The 20,267-nt window shown below is 43.4% G+C and overlaps 1 protein-coding gene across 4 annotated transcripts in view; it reads right to left on the reverse strand.

The window, feature by feature from the left end:
- The window catches only part of HHAT (hedgehog acyltransferase), a 345,313-nt gene that overhangs the window by 278,685 nt on the left and 46,361 nt on the right, over nt 1-20,267 (reverse strand). For 3 of the 4 annotated variants that reach the window (XM_065401657.1, XM_065401656.1, XM_065401655.1), the window contains 2 exons: nt 19,884-20,096; nt 10,525-10,696 (listed from right to left, as the gene is read on the reverse strand). In XM_065401657.1, coding sequence (XP_065257729.1) covers nt 10,525-10,696; nt 19,884-20,096 — 385 coding nt within the window. The remainder of the gene's footprint in view (nt 1-10,524; nt 10,697-19,883; nt 20,097-20,267) is intronic. The other variant, XM_065401658.1, reaches the window with a different exon arrangement.

The following is a 20,267-nucleotide window of genomic DNA, read 5'->3' on the forward strand; positions in this document are numbered from 1 at the left end:
CTGGCAAGAATACTGTGGGAGACCGTATCAAAAGCTTTGCTAAAGTCAAGGAATAACACGTCCACTGCTTTCCCCTCATCCACAGACCCAGTTATCTCATCATAGAAGGCCATTAGGTTAGTCAGGCATGACTTGCCCTTGGTGAATCCTATCTTTTGTCCTATCTTTTTTTAAAATCTTGCTAAGCTCTTGGCCTCTATGATATCTTGTGGCAATGAGCTCCACAGGCTAATTGTGCATTGTGTGAAAAACTTTCTTTTTCCATTTATAAATTTGCTGCCTTTCAGTTTCAATGGTCCCTTATTCTTGCATTATAAGAAAGGGAAAATACCTTCTCTGAAGCATTCATTATTTTTCTATAACTTTATCATGTCTCTTCTTATTCATCTCCTCTCTAAAGTAAAGTCTTCCAATATTTTCACTCTCTCTCTGTATCTGCATAGGGATTTTCTTCCATCCCTGTAAACATTCTTGTCACTCATTTCTGACCTTTCCACTATTTTTGCTATATCCTCTTGTAGACTCTCTTGCCAGCTTCCTGTTTCTGATATACTTCAAGAATTTATTGTTACTTGGTTTAATCCCCTTCAAATTCCATCACAGCCCTGCTAATTCCCTTCTTACATATTGACTGCTGTAGTTTATGCTCCTTTCTATTGGCTATGCTCACTTTTAGGGAGAATGAGTTGGAAGAAATGGGTCAGAGAGATAAGAAAAGAGTATTTTGTCCAGTAACTTGCTGAGGAAAGAGAGGAAACTGGAAGATATCTAGCAAGTGAAAGGTCAAGCAAGGCTACAACACAATTTGAAACCCTTAGATTCTCTAATGATTAATATTTTAGAAGTCCCATAGAGGATGTGTCTACACTGCAAAAAAAAAAAAAAGACTCGCAGCAGTGACTCTCAGACCCTGGATCAACAGACTCGGGCTCACGGAGCTCGTGCAATGGGGCTAAAAATAGTAGCAATGACCTTTGGGCTTGGGCTGGAATCTGGGCTCTGAGACCCACCCCCCTCACCGGTAGAGCCCTGCATGGATACAAAATTTATATCCATGGATGCAGCTATCCACGGGGCTTCAGGGCTCTACCGGGAACCGCAGCGGCAAAACCAGCAGCATGTCGGGCCAACACTCACAGGAGCCAACACCCTGCAGGGGCAGCTCCTCCGGCGTGGCTGTATCGCCGCCAGCGGTCACACTAGCGTGTGCAAGCAGCTCACACACTCCCGGACAGGAGTCCCTCCCACACAGCGGTCTGAGTATCCTGTCCGAGAGCATGCGAGCTGCTTGCACACGCTAGTGTGACCGGGGACAGCCGCCAGTCAGCCTGGTGCCCACCCCAATGGGCAGAGCTGGGGGCAATACAGCCACGCTGGAGGAGCAGCCCGTGCGGGGAACTGGCTCCTGCGACCGGCAGCCCGACGTGCTGCTGCTTTCACCGCTGCAGTTTCTGGCAGAGCCTTGCAGCTCCATGGATATCCACTTTATATCCGCAGATATAAATTCTGTATCTGCACAGGGCTCTCCTCACCGGGTTTCAGAGTCTTGGCTCCAGCCTGAGTCCAAACGTCTACACTGGTATTTTTTAACCCCCGTAGTATGAGCCCAGCAAGCCGGAGTCAGCTGACCCAGGCTCTGAGACTTGCTGATGTAGCTCTATTTTTTGCAATGTAGACATACCCATATAGACAGGTTAGGTTAGCTTAGCTTATGAGGAGATGAGGTCAGTGTTGGCTTTCATGAAGACAGGTATGAGAGAGGAGAGAAATGGATAAGGCTGTGGAGTTGCAAGTGAATCAAGAAGGAATGAGGTGGCTTAATTCCAGGAAGATGTAATGTTACAGTAATACAGCCAGGGTTGACACTGATTTGTAACCAAGAGCAGTGAGAGAGGGGGAATCAGATCTGCTGAAGTTTCCACCTAAGCAGATACCTGTTTGGGTCATACATGAGGACTCAGCCAACAAATCAGCAGATTTTAAAAGCAAAAGCACAATTCAATAAATTCATTAACACTAACGTGAAAACACTTCTTGAGTGTTGGATGGCATTTGAACCTTTAGCTTTGGGCTTCATAACTTACCTTCAGTGTGCAGGTCTCTAGAACATTCACGTACCTTTCTCTGCATTACTTAGAGAAACTCTTGCTTAGAGAAACTCACTTGCCTAGTTTCCTGCTACAAAGGAGACAATATTTAGCTTGATAATGGATAACCGCTCGCCCCAGGTGCTGTTTTATTTCTTAGTTCTATGCATGTGTGAGGGAGGAAGAGACGATGAATAATGGACAATGGACTCTCAGTAATGTTAACATTTCGGTGCTGCTCTTTTGTTAGCTTTTATTTAAAAAAAAACCCGAACTACTATGTATCATTTACAGCACATCTGTGATACAGTAGAAAATGGTTCATATTTTTAAATGCTTTAACATTTTTAAATTAACACTGTTACTATATAAACATTTTATATTCTTATAGCTGTACCTTGCAGGGACATTATACTGAATCTTTTTATGTCCAAAAAGCTATTCTGCTTTTTGCTCCTCTAAGGCATACTTTTGCCCATGGCAAAGTGTCCCCAAGATTTACTGAGTTACCCTTTGCTCAAGTTTTAAGCTCTGCTGCTTTTATCCACATTGACAGGTTTCGTCACTCCAAAATATTCAAGAAAAATTGGAAGGGCAATTGTAACATTCACAAGTTATACATATTTCCACTACATGATCTAATTATGGGTTATTGCAATACTACCTCACACTTCACTATTAAGTTTACAAGTTACTGGGTGCAGTGATGCAACACCTGATATACACAAGATGATACACACAGCTTTCAATCTGCCAAGAGCTAAATGGATATTAATCAAAAATGGGAAACAAAAGAAAACAGTGGCACAGGAACTTTAATATATAGTTAATCCTTCAGTACAGTGGTTTTCAACCTGTGGTCCCAAAGAGGTCCACACCTCCATTCGAAATTTTTTAGGGGTCCACAAATGAAAAAAGGTTGAAAACCACTGTTTTAATATCAACAGTCTATTTCCTCAGTCCCTCTTTGATGTACGCAGTTTCAATAATATGGAATCTCAGATAAAGGTAACATTTGGATCTGTAGAAGGAACAGTAAAATGGTATGTAAAGCTCTATATAACTAAGAAAGGATCAGAGGAAAATAGATCTACTAAATACTATTTAAGAGGACACACAGTCATGGAATTTAAGCCTAAAATGTCATGTGTCTTAAATCTGTTAATGTGATTTAACTTTATTGAGAGATGAAGCACAATTATTGTGATAAACAAATAGCCTCAGGTTGTCAGAACTGAACAGAATGAAAGCACTTGAAAAAATGTGACATTTTTACTGGTACATTCATAGCCTTGAAAACTTACCCGAACCCTACTAACTACCTATCTTCATTAACTACACTGTCACCTGTAATCCCTCTGTGAGAGTGTACCATCCCCCATTAATCACACTTCTTCTAAAAGTAGGCTCTCCTAAGGGCAATTAAAGTTCAGATGATCATATTTTAATCAGACTAAGGAAGTTTTACAGTACAGGCTTGCTTTGAAATAGACTTTCATCACCTGAACTTACATTTTAAGCATTTTCTAATCACCAGCTCTAAATGAGTTTTAGTTATTGGAATGTGATACTGATTGCATCAAATGACTATATCAGCAACCTGAGCTGCTTCTCAAATAGTAATTTTTTTATTTACTGTTTTAATACTGTTAATAATTTACACACACACACACACACCCCTTGAATAGCTGTCCCTTAATCTTGGGGTCTTGCATCTATTAACTGGTCAGCATTTCATTTAACATGTTCCATCACTTACCACTGCAAAGCTTTTACCCTCTGAATATAGAAGACATCAGCAGCGACTAGATTTAATTGACTGAAGAACTCTTGTTTGGAACAGGAAATGCTAATTCAGAATTTCCTTTACAAATGCTGATAGAGTTAGGGGAGGGGAAAAAAGCTTGGAGGAAAACCTCTTAACTTTCTGTCACGTACACCAAACTAGCTTTGAGAGGACCTATACCACTATCCTCCACTGCAGGGAAGACAACTTTCTCCCTGTGAATACAGGTGTCATCTATTGGCCCAGGACTGTTAAAGACTGGCATCAACTGCTGGGCTGAATTTCTGTTCATAGGTTCATAGATTCCAAGGCAAGAAGGGACCATTGTGATCATCTAGTCCAGTGGTCACCAACTGGTCGATCACGATCGACTGGTCAATCCTAGAGGATCTCCCAGTCGATCGCGATCTCCGGCGGTGCAGTGAGGCTGCTGCTAAGGCAGACTCCCTGCCTATCCCAGCCCCACGCTGCTCCCAGAAGCAGCCAGCGCAGCCCCACAGCTGGGAGGGGGGGGCAGAGGTCTCCCTCCAGGTGCTGCTTCTGCCTGCTAGCACCGCCCCATAGCTCTCATTGGCCAGGAGAGCTGCGAGGGCGTTGTTAGTAGAGAGGGGCAGCGCGTGGAGCCATGTGCCCCCCCAGCTGCTCCCCCAGGGGTGTGTTGGCCCCTTCCGGGAGTGGTGTGGGGCCAGGGTAGGCAGGGAGCCTGCCTTAGCATCGCTGCACCACCGACCGGGAGCCACCGGAGGTAAGTGCTGCCCGGCAGGAGGACGCACCCCAACTCCGATCCCTGAGCCCCCTCACAGAGTCAGCACCTCATACCCCCTCCTGCCCCCCAAGCCCCACCCTGCCCCACTCCCAGAGCCAACACCCTGTACCCCCTCTTGTACCCCAATACTCTGCCCCAGCCCGGAGCCCCCTCCCAGGGACAGCACCGCATGCCCCCCCGACACCCCAACACTCTTCCCCAGCTCTGACCCCCCTCCCAGAGCCAGCACCCCATACCCCCTCTGCCCCAGCCCTGACCCCCTTCCAGCACCAGCACCCTGTACCCCCTCCTGCACCCCAACACTCTGCCCCAGCCCGGAGCCCTCTCCTGCACCCAAACTCCCTCCTAGAGCTTGCACTTCTCACCCCCTCCTGCACCCCAATCCCCTGCCCCAGCTCAGAGCCCCCTCCCACACTGCGAACCCCTCAGCCCCAGCCCAGAGCCCACACCCCCTCCCAAACCCCAAACCCCCTGCACCAGCCCAGTAAAAGTGAGTGAGGGTGGGGGAGAGGGGATGGAAGGGGCGGGGCCTTGGGGAAGGGGCGGGGTAGATCCTGGGTTGCCCTTAGATTCAAAAAGTGATCTTGGGCGTAAAAAGGTTGGAGACCACTGATCTCCACTGACCTCCTGTATAGCACAGATCACAGATGATCAAAAATAAGCTATAGGACTGTACATAATTAATGGTCTTGTGTACCACTGTCCTCTGCTGGCCAGAACTAGATCTTCCCTTATGTACTTACAGCAGGTTCACCGAACTAGCTGAGGTAGCGAGAGGCATCTCCTTTGCTTCAGTGAGCAACAAGTCTGGCTTTACTGAGCCAAAGTTTAAGAGTTTGGGGGGCGGGAAGTTCCCCAATGGTAAACATCACAGAGCAGCAGAAGATCATAGCATCTGTGAATGTAAGGGTATGTCTACACTACGGGATTAATCCGAATTTATATAATTCGAATTTTGGAAACAGATTGTATAAAGTCGAATGTATGCGGCCACACTAAGCACATTAATTCGGCGGTGTGTGTCCATGTACCGGGGCTAGCGTCGATTTCCGGAGCGTTGCACTGTGGGTAGCTATCCCATAGCTATCCCATAGTTCCCGCAGTCTCCTCCGCCCATTGGAATTCTGGGTTGAGATCCCAATGCCTGATGGGGCCAAAAACATTGTCGTGGGTGGTTCTGGGTACATCCTCCCCCCTCTCCAGGGAAGCAACGGCAGACAACCGTTTCGCGCCTTTTTCCTGGGTGAACAGTGCAGACGCCGTACCACGGCAAGCATGGAGCCTGCTCAGCTCAAGACAGCAGTCATGAACATTGTAAACACCTCGCGCATTATCGTGCAGTTTATGCTGAACCAGAACCTGCAAAACCAGGCGGCGAGGAGTAGGCTACGGCAGCGCGGCGGCAAGAGTGATGAGGACATGGACATGGAATTCTATCAAACCGCGGGCCCCGGTGCTTTGGAGATCATGCTGTTAATGGGGCAGGTTATAGCCGTGGAACACCGATTCTGGGCCCAGGAAAAAAGAACAGACTGGTGGGACCGCATAGTGTTGCAGGTGTGGGACGATTCCCAGTGGCTGCAAAACTTTCGCATGCGTAAGGGCACTTTCATGGAACTTTGTGACTTGCTTTCCCCTGCCCTGAAGCGCCAGAATACCAAGATGAGAGCAGCCCTCACAATTGAGAAGCGAGTGGCGATAGCCCAGTGGAAGCTTGCAACGCCAGACAGCTACCGGTCAGTCGGGAATCAATTTGGAGTGGGCAAATCTACTGTGGGGGCTGCTGTGATGCAAGTAGCCAAAGCAATCACTGAGCTGCTGCTACGAAAGGTAGTGACTCTGGGAAATGTGCAGGTCATAGTGGATGGCTTTGCTGCAATGGGATTCCCTAACTGTGGTGGGGCGATAGATGGAACCCATATCCCTATCTTGGCACTGGAGCACCAGGGTACCCAGTACATAAACCGCAAGGGGTACTTTTCAATGGTGCTGCAAGCACTTGTGGATCACAAGGGACGTTTCACCAACATCAACATGGGATGGCTGGGAAGGGTTCATGACGCTCGCGTCTTCAGGAACACTACTCTGTTTAAACGGCTGCAGCAAGGGACTTACTTCCCGGACCAGAAAATAACCGTTGGGGATGTTGAAATGCCTATAGTTATCCTTGGGGAACCAGCCTACCCCTTAATGCCATGGCTCATGAAGCCATACACAGGCAGCCTGGACAGGAGTCAGGAGCTGTTCAACTACAGGCTGAGCAAGTGCAGAATGGTGGTAGAATGTGCATTTGGCCGTTTAAAAGGTCGCTGGCGCTCGTTACTGACTCGGTCAGACCTCAGCCAAACCAATATCCCCATTGTTATTGCTGCTTGCTGTGTGCTCCACAATCTCTGTGAGAGTAAGGGGGAGACCTTTATGGCGGGGTGGGAGGCTGAGGCAAATTGCCTGGCTGCTGATTATGCGCAGTCAGACACCAGGGCGATTAGAAGATCACACCAGGAAGCGCTGTGCATCAGAGAAGCTTTGAAAAACAGTTTCATGACTGGCCAGGCTACGGTGTGAAAGTTCTGTTTGTTGAAAACCCGCCCCCTTGATTGACTCATTCCCTGTAAGCAAACCACCCTCCCCCCTTAAATCACAGCTTGCTTTTAAAGGAAATAAAGTCACTATCATTTAAAAATCATGTATTCTTTATTAATTGATTATAAACATAGGGAGAGAACCGACAAGGCAACCTGGGTGAGGTTTGGGAGGAGGATAGGAGGGAAGTAAAAGGCCACTGAAAAAATTCAATATAATGACAGCCTTTTGGTTGGGCTGTCCACTGGGGTGGAGTGGGAGGGTGCACGGAGCCTCCCCCCCCACGTTCTTACACGTCTGGGTGAGGAGGCTATGGAACATGGTGAGGGGGGAGGGAGGTTATACAGCGGCTGCAGCGGCACTCTGTTATCCTGCTGCCGTTCCTGAAGCTCCACCAGATGCCGGAGCACGTCCGTTTGATCATGCAGCAGCCCCAGCATTGCAGCCTGCCACCTCTCATCTCGAGCGTCCTTCATGACCTTACGTTCACTGGCATCTTTCCTGTACTTAGATACTGTGTCCTTCCACTCATTCAAATGAGCTCTTTCATTGCGGGTGCATTCCATTATTTCCGAGAACATCTCGTCTCGCGTCCTCTTTCTCCGCCGCCTTATCTGAGATAGCCTTCGGGACGGAGGAGGGAGGCTTGAAAAATTTGCAGCTGCTGGAGGGATGGAAAAAAGGAGAGAAGTTTTTAAAAAGATACATTTTACAGAACAATGCTTATACTCTTTCACGGTGAACAACACTATTCACATTACATAGCACATGTGATTTCAGTACAAGGTCGCATTTTCCATCTTAATATTGAGTGCCTGTGGCTTTGGTGTTAGAGATCACAGACGCAGGTCCAGGCAACAGAATTCGGCTTGCATGCGGCCATGGTAAGCCATTGTCTTTCGGCTTCTGCGCCCTCCTTTCCCACATACCAAGCAAAGCCCGTTGACTGCTGCGGTTTTCCTGTTAACCTTCAGCAGCAGAAAACAAACTAACCCCCCCCCCCCCCCGCATCCAATTCTCTGGGATGATCGCTTTATCCCTCCCCCACCGCGTGGCTGGTATCAGGGAAGATCCCTGCAGAAACCAAACTAACCCCCCGCCCCTCCCCCACCCGCCATGAATTATCTGGGATGATCGCTGTACCCCTCCCCCCACCGCGTGGCTGGTATCAGGGAAGATCCCTGCTAGCCAAAGGCGAAAAGCTCAGCGCCAATTCTCCCCTCTCCACCCCCCAGTTAGCCAGTTAGCTTGGCTAACTGCAGGGAAGGATTTCTTTTCAGCCACAGGCAAACAGCCCAGTAGGAATGGCCACCTCTGTCCCCTTAATTAAATTCCCGTATTTCAACCAGGTTACCATGAGCGATATCACTCTCCTGAGGATTACACAGCGAGATAAAGAACGGATGTTGCTTGAATGCCAGCAAACACCGGGACCATACGCTGCCAGGCTTTGTCATGCAATGATACCAGATTACTTGCTACTAGCATGGCGTGGTCAAGTGTCCTACCATGGAGGACGGAATAAGGCTGCACTGCCCAGAAACCTTCTGCAAAGGCTTTTGGAGTACCTCCAGGAGAGCTTCATGGAGATGTCCCTGGAGGATTTCCGCTCCATCCCCAGACACGTTAACAGACTTTTCCAGTAGCTGTACTGGCCGCGAATGCATCCCAAGTCCTCAGGGCAAATTAATCATTAAAAAACGCTTGCTTTTAAACCATGTTTTATATTTTAAAAGGTAAACTCACCTGAGGTCCCTTCCATGGGGTCATGGTCTTGGGTACTGGCTTGGGAGGCTTGGAAGGGTACTTCAGTCAGGCTGAGAAAAAGATCCTGGCTGTTGGGGAGAACGGAGTGCTGTGTGCTCTCCGCAAGCTTGTCCTCCTCCTCCTCCTCTTCCCCGTCCGCAGAATCCTCAGGTGTGGCTGATGAGATTACCCCCGCCTCGGAATCCACGGTCATAGGTGGGGTAGTGGTGGCGGCCCCCCCTAGAATTGCATGCAGCTCAGCGTAGAAGCGGCATGTCTGCGGCTCTGACCCAGAGCGACCGTTTGCCTCCTTTGTTTTCTGATAGGCTTGTCTGAGCTCCTTGACTTTCACGCGGCACTGCTCTGAGTCCCTATTGTGGCCTCTCTCCATCATGCCCTTGGAGATTTTTTTAAAAGTTTTGGCATTTCGTCTTTTCGAACGAAGTTCTGCTAGCACTGAATCCTCTCCCCATATAGCGATCAGATCCAGTACCTCCCGTACGGTCCATGCTGGTACTCTTTTTCGATTATCGGCCTGCATGGTTATCTGTGCTGATGAGCTCTCTGTGGTCACCTATGCTCTCCTGTGCTGGGCAAACAGGAAATGAAATTCAAATGTTTGCGGGGCTTTTCCTGCCTACCTGGCCAGTGCATCCGAGTTCAGATTGCTGTCCAGAGCGGTCACAATGGTGCACTGTGGGATAGCTCCCGGAGGCCAATACCAGCGAATTGCGGCCACACTAACCCTAATTCGAAATGACAATATCGATTTTGGTGCTACTCCGCTCGTCGGGGAGGAGTACAGAAATCAATTTTAAGAGCCCTTTATTTCGAAATAAATGGCTTCGTTGTGTGGACGGGTGCAGGGTTAATTCGATTTAACGCTGCTAAATTAGAATTAAACTCATAGTGTAGACCAGGCCTAAGTGACTACAGCTTGAATGTGACTACAGTGACTACTATCAACATTTTTATACTGCACTCATTATAATATTTAAGCATCTATAATCAAATTATCATACAGCCACCAAAAAGAAAGAACAAGAAACTGAAAAAGAGCTAGGGGAAAAGTTATTTTAAAATACTAAACATCTCTCTCTCACACACATACTACACAATGATGGTAAACATCATGAACTAAACAGTATATACATAGATCATTGCCTTCCTACCACCTTGTTTTCTTCTGGAATCCCTTGCTCTATCCTTTTGATCTATTTTGTCTTTTTAGATCAGTAGAACAGTTTGGAGGAAAAAATACCAGGGTGGGAAGGAAGAATTGTGAAAAATTTCTCAAAATGTTTTTCGTTTTTCTCCTCAAAACTTCAAATAATTTCAACCAGCTCTGCAGTTGGCATAAAAACAAGGTGGAAATTTCAACTACATTTTTTCAATTTGTTTTAACTTTTGAATTTGAAAATATTAAAATGGTCTTAATTATAATTTTTGAGAGGAAGCAAACTCTTGCCTTATGTGTCTATAAAGCATCTTTTGGGCACTGATTAGGTAACAAATAAGTAATTAACAAGTATATTCAAAGTAATATTTACACTGACCTAAAGTCCAGTAGGACACTGCTTCCAGATGTGAAGAACTACTGTATATGGCATGGATATACATGAGATGAATCATCAACTCTGCCAACCACCACCAAAAGAAAATGCGAACCATGCCCAGCAATAAAATGCAAAGGTTAATCTTCAAACTGCAGGCTTCTTGTCTCTTCATCTACAGAAAGAAATCAAAGTAAGTTATATTGTGTACAAATGACCACACAATTCATTCAAATGGACTTTTTGATGCCAACTTTTAAAATTTAATTTCTTTTTATTTATCTGCACCACCAAGAGCACTATTCTCAAATGGAGAAAAAGGACACTTCCCTTCTATATCCTGTCTACACTACAGACTTGTACTTCTGCAACTTCAATCAGTAGGACTGAAGTGGTGCAAGCCACAATAGTGCAGAGCTTCCACATTAGCCATCCCAATTCAAGAGCATGGTGCATTGCCACGATACATGCAGCACACTTGGACAGTGCTACAGAGCCTGTGGATTGTTGTATCTATCTCACAACGCAGCTCCCTGAAACAGGTGTATCATGTTTTCATCTGTTCACATTTTTGATTTGCTTTAATGGATGCTTCAAATGGTTCAGTCCTGAAGGGGTATCTATGTATACCCAATGAGGGCAGGAGATGTATCACCCTACATCCCCACATTATCAATTCAGATACTCTGTCACCCCACTGCCAGACAATTTCTGAGCCTGGGGGCACCAAATATGTTGAATGCCATCATATTTGAAGATGCTCAAGGAGAGCCTGATTTAATTATAATCCTCTAATTTCTAGAGGGCTGTCACACAGAGGAATACAAGTCATTTTAATAAAACCTGTATCTGGCTCTGTGAATTATACCCTAAGTACCTGATCCAGCAAAAATTATCTGCTAGAAATAAACACAAGCTTCTCAAAGAGCACACGAAAAGAAAACTTTATGCTTCTTTCAGCATGTATCTACCACTGACGCCCCTCATTTTAGTGTCTCTTCACACATGGGAACACAGGAATGTAGGAACGGGCAGACTGGATCAGACCCAAGGTCCATCTAATGCAGTATCCTATCTCTAACAGTGGCTAGCATCATATGCTTGGGCGTAAAGTGCAAAAACCCCACAGCAGGCAGAAGGACCTGGAGAACAGCCTAAAAACAAACCTACAGCACTAACATGTATTTTTAACCACACAAGTGTAAGCGTGTTATAGAATTTCCTCTCACTGATACAAGGTAACAGAAGTTATTCCAGGGAGATAAACAGAACTACAATATCTTCAATTAACAGTCTATTCCCCTTTAACATCTGTTGGGTTATTTTTTTCCAAAGACAGCACTTTGCCTTCAGACTCGTACAAAAACCCTGGAATTTAAAAATTCTGACAGGCAAAGCTACTAAAATAAAGCAAATTAATAGACAAGAAATTTACTATTCTCCTTAGTTTCTTTCGGTTCACCTTTAGGGGTGGGTTTTGAGTAGCTGTACAATATTTTGTTGTTCTCATAAAAAGGCATTAAGTATTTTTGAAGCATTTAGTTAAATAGCCTTTGTAGAGGAAGAAATAACCTACCAGGTCACCTACTTTAAGGAAAAAACATTGTAATAAGAAAACTAGACAGGGGTCTTAACGTAGATTTTTCAATGCCTGAGGACATCTAGTAATAAAAATGTAGGTTTTTTATTCAAGGTGATCTCCCATAGAAAGCCTGATCCAAAGCCCACCAAAGGTAATGGGAGTCTCTCAATTGACTTCAATGAGCTTTATAAATAGGCTCAGAGACCTAAACTCTATGGGCCCTGACACTGTCTTTAGAGATTAAGGTATGCCTTAATATGCTGTGTAATAGGGTCAGGCATTGTCAAAGAACAATCATGGTATATGCCAGAGGTGGCTGCATTTAAACCATCAAGTGATTCATATAAGCATTCATATATATTTTATATTATGTATACATTGTGTGTATAATTAATTTAATATGTTATGTACGTATACTTACACACACACACCCCACGTTCGGAATGAATTTTAAGTTCTGGCGGCATTATTTAAATGTAATCTGCATCTCTCCATAGTTTACCCAAGATATTGCTCTTGGATGCTGATGCTACTTCTTCCAACTGCAAAGCCTGCTGTGATTGTTGGTGGATCCCCCTGTACCCATGCATCCGTGCACACACACACTCACACACTCCACATAACTTGAAGGGCCCTGAACCAAGAGAACAAGTGTGGTTCTGCTGCAGAAGGGTGGAGGAGACTGAGACTGATTTGCTGAGACTGACCAAGGGGTCCACAAAGCAGGCAGGCAGACAGGAGCCTCAGAGGCTACTACAGCCTTAGCAGAAGCAACTACTGGAGAAAGAGACAAACACTATTAGTTGTTCCCAGGCACTATAACCTTAAGAGAATCCAGATGTGAGAGACAAATTATAATCATCCTGTATCTATCAATATCCTTAGATGCTGGGAAAAGCCAAAGGGAACTACAACATTTTCCACATAGTGGCTGTGGTAGTGGTAAATATTTGTTGAAGACAAGAAAGGGGAAGAGAAAACGTAACACTGTGTGATGTTGAAACTCTCCTGTTTGTACCTAATACACTGGATTTATTGCTCAAAAACAATTTGTCACACTAAATGCTTTACTCCTGTAACATTGCCACGGTCAGCAAGAGCTATGGTGATCTGCTGAGCAAGTGCTGGTCTCACAAGTTTAAGTCATATGGGGGAAGATTTAAATTTTGTAGTTGGCATGTTTCCCAGAATGCCCACCAAATTCTAGGACATTAACTGTATTAAATGCATTCATATACTAAGTCTCATTCCACCTTCTCCCTGAAGTAGGCTAGAATATACGGTAATCTACTGTTTAGTGGGAAACCAGCATTGCCTTCCAGATTCATACACAATACAGCATGCAAACCAAAGAACACTACAGATGTTGAGCTTTAATTTTCAAATCCCTCCCTTTTGTGAACCTGATACATTTTCACATGCATCTGTTTGTGCATGCAGAAAGCTCCTTACAGAAGCCAACGCACATTTACATACCTAAATCAGGTTTGCACATGAATATTTTGCATACTGTACAAAAGACAGACCCTCTGAAATTTTGGGTGGAAGGATCAAGGTTTCAACTGGCCTCCACAAATGTATGCAAATAGGGTGTTTACATGTACAAATTGGGAAGTTAGGTTCTAATATGGGCTGCATGTATTTGCGTACATAACACCCACAAATTCTGCAGGTAAATTTGTAGGGGCTGGTTGACATTTTTGACCTACAGAAACTGCCATGTCTTTGCACATGTTTGTACAGTACCTGGCATAATAGGGCCTATAATTATTGGTTGGGGCCTCTGGGCACTACCGTAATACAAAAATTAAACATTTTATTAAAGTTTATGTTAAAGTTATCTACAGCACAGATTAATAAAAAAGTTTCTATTCACCCATGTGTAATGCTTAAGTTATCCAAAGATAGCACGTTTGGTATAAAAAGTCATAAAATGCACATAATACATAATCTGCAATATCCCAAATTAGGGTAATAAATTTAACAGTACAGTTTAAATATCCGTATCCATGGAAAGTTATACTAGAAATAACTTGTGAAAAATAAATAATGTAACAATAAATGTAAATTGCCCCTCGGTAATTGAGAATTTAGGGTACGTTATCTCTAAATAAATACGATCTATTAAAAAAATATTTCAGCTACGTTCCTGTTTTTGCTTCTCATTGGCACTCTAGCTCATTTCTCCTGGCATTGCCATTGTCTGATGATATATTCTAAATAAATGTCCCTTGACCACTTGATGGTCCAACACCATGAGTTGCTGCATCAGCGGGGCATAGCGCTGACTGATTCCACATTCTCATAATGCTCACTCTTTACTGGGATCCCATGTGCCCACGGCTCCAACGATCAGTGCGTATATTTGAACCTTGTAACCCCCAGCTCTCAGGGCATTGGCCGGGAGGGGGGAGGTGTATTTTTTTTTCTTTTCTTTTTTTGAGCTTGGGCGTCACAGAAGGCCACGGTCCTGTTCTCAAAAGGAACTGTGACATCCACCATGAGGATCCTCTTCTGTACCTCATTAGTAATGATGACGTCTGGTCACAGTTGACTGTCCATTTTAGGGATAGTGGAGTTCACGTCAACCTTCCCCACAAGTACAGGGATGGCCTTGATTAAGCGATCTTGGATGGTTCTGTGGCACAGCTGCCAGACGCAGGCTACTATTAATAAAAGGTCAAACTATCCCATTTTTGCAAAGCAATTATAACAAAGTAAAAGCATTATTACTGAAAGCTCTTTGCCATAGAATAGTTTTGCTATTTTTCATTTTCTGCAACTCCGTTTTCCAGCATGTTAAACAGCAACATTCTTCTCACTCCCAAGATTAATAAAGAGTTTCTGCAATTCTTCTTTTTTATGATAAAAGCAATAAACATACTTCATACCTCATGCACCCGGATAGAGCTACTGAAAATTGCTAATTAATTATCATTCAGATGCCCCTCTATATTCTGCCAAGTCACTACCCTCTCCTCATTTAAGTCACTCCAACAAATGCACTTCTTCTGCAACACCTGCAAGGGAGTCAATAATATGAATTATTTAATAACCTTATCTTCCTTTTTAAATTTTGTTTAAAAGTCAAATCTTGCAGAACCACCAAGATATGCATATGCATACTTCAAATGCGATCATATTACAGTAAACAGCATCCTCCTTTACTGTTTGTCTCTCCCCGACTCATTGTCTCATGCCTAAAATTTAGGTCTGTTTGAGGCAGCGATGTTTTCTTTGAAGCGATTAGCATGCTTTTGGAGCTATAAAATGATATATAATAAGGAAATATTTCTTCAGTCTTCATCTAAGCTAACGTTAAAAGGTAAATACTGTATTCATTTGAATTTTCTCCCCACCAGTTTTGTTCTTCTCCTGAAAAGGGCTTTATAGAGGCACAATTGATTGGCTTGTTCTTAGTGAAGTCTAGAAAATTACCAGATAAATTGTTACATCTTTCAATGAGCTTTCCAGATGCTATTGCTCTTCTGACTCATCTCCCTTAATGACATCTCACTGGCAGTGAGTACTTTGAAGAGACCAAGTTTCTTCAAAGTACTGAAAAATCACTTGACTCGGCCCCTTTAATTCCTCTGGCACTTCTGTCAGTCACGGTTCAATGCAGTATCAGTGTGTGTGTTGATTTTTCTATTCAAAGCCACAAAGGGGAACTGGACACCGGATTCCTATTCATTCTAATGGAAAATGAGTGTCCAAATGTTGGACATACGCACAGAAAAGAAAACAAAGCTGTGCACAGGCTAGCCTACCCATGCTAGCTTGAACCCAACTAGCGCAAATAACAATAGCAGCGAAGACACCACAGCGCGGGCGTCAGTGTGGGTAGTACAAGGCTGGCCTGGACCCTGGGTACAGCCTTTTCTCGCGAGCCTGCTCTGAAGGTTGTGCAGCACTGTCTTCACTGCTATCATTACCTGCACTAGCTGGATTCAAGCTAGCTCATGCTGGCTAGCCCATGTACAGATTTCGCTATAGACAAATATAGTTCACTTCTACTAATTCTTAAAAGTGTAGCGTATTCTACTTTTGTTAACTGTATTTGCATCATGTATCTCTTTAGTAAGGGAATCTTTTTCTCCACTGCACCAGGTGATAAACATATCTCTTCCTGTCACTGAGCCTGCCCACGTTCACTCTAACATGATAAAATTCATTTTAGCCAGGTGGGGGGTGGAGGACGGAGACAGAGAGAGACTATCAGAAGTACAAGCCAGTCACCAAAAGTTAACCACATCCCTAAGTAAAGCGTGGGGCTAGTGTCTAGCTGGTTACAATGGCACTCACTTGGACAGATCCATGCATGTTGCTTACAGTTATGGAGTTACAAGAACACAGAGGCAATCCCTAGTATTTTCTTTCAAACCAAGCATTAAACATTCCACACAGGACTAGATTAGTTTTCTGAGAGTACATGCTGCTTTGAGGTTCCATCTGCTCTATTGGTGGTGGAGGCTATTTTATTATCTTGTCTTCCTTTGAGCTGCACAGCAATTACGTATTCAAAACTATATCTATGCTAGACCATGTTCTTGCCTCTGTTCAGTATCCTGGTGTGTCACAAGTTGGCTTTTCATTGATGCAATACCCATACACTGTAAGTACCTTGACTTCTATAAAATTTTAACTGCAAAGCATATCTCATTGCTGTATTTAGTGACCAGCTGGTATGTCTGTGCTACTATTGCACATGCCTTGTACCTTGAAATTATCAGTCCCTCACAGTACACCTACACACCAAGTGCCTCAGGTAGAAATGTTTATTTGCAATGGATCCAACGAATATAGTGTTTATTAAAGGGGCTGATTGATAGCACTGAAAACTGAAGTCTATGCCTATCAGGAGATCAGACACAGCATGCGCACGCACAGCAAAAGTGTAAGCTCACCCAGGCCATATCACCAATGTGACTTGATATTGCCAGGCTGTGAGAGTACTACTGCCTTCATGCCATTTCTACTGAGACTTAACTAGGATACCAATTGGTGCCAACAGTGGTGACGATTTCTGTGGTGTGGGCTCCTAGCCATTCAGAGAACTGGACTGAGGTCATCCACTCATTTCATGTAAGCTACCAGAGAGTCAAAGGACACCACTGAGCCAACTAATGACTTTTGCTTACTACCAATCTAGGCTTTTATCTGAAGTGGTTGCCTAGAGGTGAAAGTCTCTGTCCTGTTACTATTCAAGTCCAGGTAGCAATGTCCTGCATTTCCCAAAGTGAGAGGTGTGAATGATTAGCCAAACTAGATGCTCAATTGTTCTCCAGAGTCTCAGCTTTCATTTTAATTAAAAATTAGCCTTTACCTGTTATGGTTTCAAAGAAAAGCTTCAAACTGTGAAACAAGTGTAATCAGTGCAGAGACATCTGCATGAATTTGTAGAGCACCTGAAACAGCAGCTCTGAGGTTTAAACTGTACCATTTATTTGAATGGATAGTAACTGATATCCCAATGATGATCATTTGCATGTCAACATTGTTAGTTATTTCACTGCTCATCAAAGCATAAGAAAGGAGAGAAAGAATCGTATCATGAAGAATTACAGCAGAGTCCCCTGGGAGAGGGGGGGCATAAAAGACTAGCCAAAGAGATGTAGGAGATGTATAAATTAAGGTGAAATGACCTTTAACAACACATGGCAATGTTTCAGGCACATGATTGGGTTCATTTTTTTTAAAAGAGGGTCTCAGCTTTCAAAACTTTGGAAATAGTTGTTTAAACTATTTATCAGCAGCTTTCAAATCAGCGTCAGGGGAAAATGTGGTCCAATGAATACTCATCAATTGCCAGCTATGACACATTCAATGCAACAAAATGAAGGATTTGCAAACAGCTGAAGGAATATTTTATCACTCATATACACATGATGACCCTATAATTTCTGTTTCCACTGCACCTGTGTGGGATGGTGGGCAGGGTTTACCTTTTCTTATCATTTTTCATATGCTACATATGGTAGAGTGCCCAGAAAACATGACTACATTAAGAATGTTCTCTATCTTAAGATCCCCAAATCTGGCACCTCCAAGACTTTCCTGTAATTTTGCCTTTACAAAACTTAAACATCTGGTTCATGATAAGGATAAGAATCACAAATTTTCTGGGGACTAATACTGAAAATTCTTTCATTCTTATTTATGTATAATTTTCTAGCTGACTTTCAACTTGGCTTTGTTCAGTGTATAAGCTTGAACTGAGTCCAAGCATCAAAATATCTCTTACACTTTTATCTGCTGTTCAGGAAAATAACAATATTGGAATTCCCATCTTTGTGTGGAAGACAGTAGGGTTGTATTTTTGTTCAGCACTTAGATACTATGATGATGGGCATGTTAGAAACACAATGGGGATGGATGGAGCTGTTATCATGCAAGAAAAACTGAAAATGATAAAAAGCAATTTATTCATTTTCTGGTAATTTTTCATTTGAATAAGGTGTATCGCCTGTGATACCCACAATGAAATGATATCTATGAACTGTTGTCAAAAGTTCCCTCACTGACATGCTCAAAACTGACCTGTCTCTAGGCCATTGTTGTATACCTTGATGTTGTCAAATTCAGATCCAGATGTATTGTTTAAAGCAACTAAATTACTTTGTTTTTCTAAAGACCACATGGAAATAGAAGTCCCTTACAACAGCCAGGAAGGAGAAAATTTTATATTAGACTCAGTTATGGACACTGGGCACTGAAATCACCACATGCATGAATGAAAACTACTATGTTTCCACTGTGGGTTTTCTAAGGTATCTAGTTGATTGAAAAAATATGTATCTATTTCAAAAAGGAACTAGAATATTCATATCTCCAAGCCATCACAGTCTCATTCAGAAGATAATAAAAAATATATGTGGAAAACTAAGGCTCCGAGTTTAAATCAGCCCGTCTTTACCCCAATCACTAGATTTTTAGAACTATTTGGACATTTTCCTTCAATCTGTCACTCAATCAATGAAATAGATACTCAGTTTTTAATTACTAGTTTTTTGTGAATTCAGTATTATTCTATGGCTGGTGCGTAACCAGGTGATACCCAAGCCTGTGTTCTTAGTGCTCCCCTCTTTCCTGCATGCAATGTACTTCAAGCCATACCAAAAAGGGGAAGATGAAGATACACTAACATTAAGAATATTTTCTGTTTGAAAATCTCATCAATGAGAATTTTTTCTCAAGTAGGTAACTGTACATGAAACTTTTAACTCAGACTCGTCTGCAAAGTGCCTTTTAAAATACATTATCAGAAGAATCATCTGAAGTAATGGATTAAAGAGAATTTTAGGCTCTGCCTATCCAAAATGTTCATCTAATTAACAACAACACCTCTCAAAAGATGAAAGTATCTGCCCTACCTCCACCTCCCCACACACACACACACACACACAATCTCTTTCCCCTTTTAATTTAATACAGTCACCAATTTGTTTAGCAGCTTTTCAGATATTATTTTCAAGATATAGGCCTGAGCTTCAAAGTCTGGATCCAGAACCAAAATCTTCTGAAGTTCAGAGGGTGTTTAATAATATGTAGTTTTAGCTCAGGACCCCCAACTAATTTTCAAGCTTTTGTCTTCCTTCTTTCAGGCCCATTCTGGCCAATTTATCAAAGTGCCCAGAGATGTCAACCCCCACATTAAAGGTAATGTGTGAAGGTGCTGGGAACCTTGCAGGAAGTACGCAGCACCTCAGAGGATTTAGCCCTCAGTCCACATCAGATGTATTGAAAACCAAGAGCTGTATCATCTTGAAAGTGCTGTTACCTGCTTAGTAAATTCATTGAAGGTCATAATGGGTCCATTGTGGAACACAGGATAGTAGAACATGTACGCCAGCATCCAAAAAAATGAGTGGTACCTCTTCTGGGTAGACCCATGCCAGCAGTATTCAAGGCTGAAACTAGTGTAGTAGAGGCAGCGAACAGTCAGGGTGAAGAGCAGCAAGTAGTACTCATTTTCAGTGTCGTACCACCCTCTCTGCAAAACAAAACAGAGAATGTTTATAACATGATGGGATTCGATATCAAACAATCAGCATTCTTACTGGCACTTTACTAGTCCTTAGGTCATCATCAATAAAAGGCAGTTAATATAGACTCTCAAACTATGGCGTGTGCCTCCCTGGGGAGGCACCAGCGCATAGTGGGG

The sequence above is a fragment of the Emys orbicularis genome, chromosome 3 (assembly GCF_028017835.1).
Source record: "Emys orbicularis isolate rEmyOrb1 chromosome 3, rEmyOrb1.hap1, whole genome shotgun sequence".
NCBI classification, from domain to species: Eukaryota; Metazoa; Chordata; order Testudines; family Emydidae; genus Emys; species Emys orbicularis.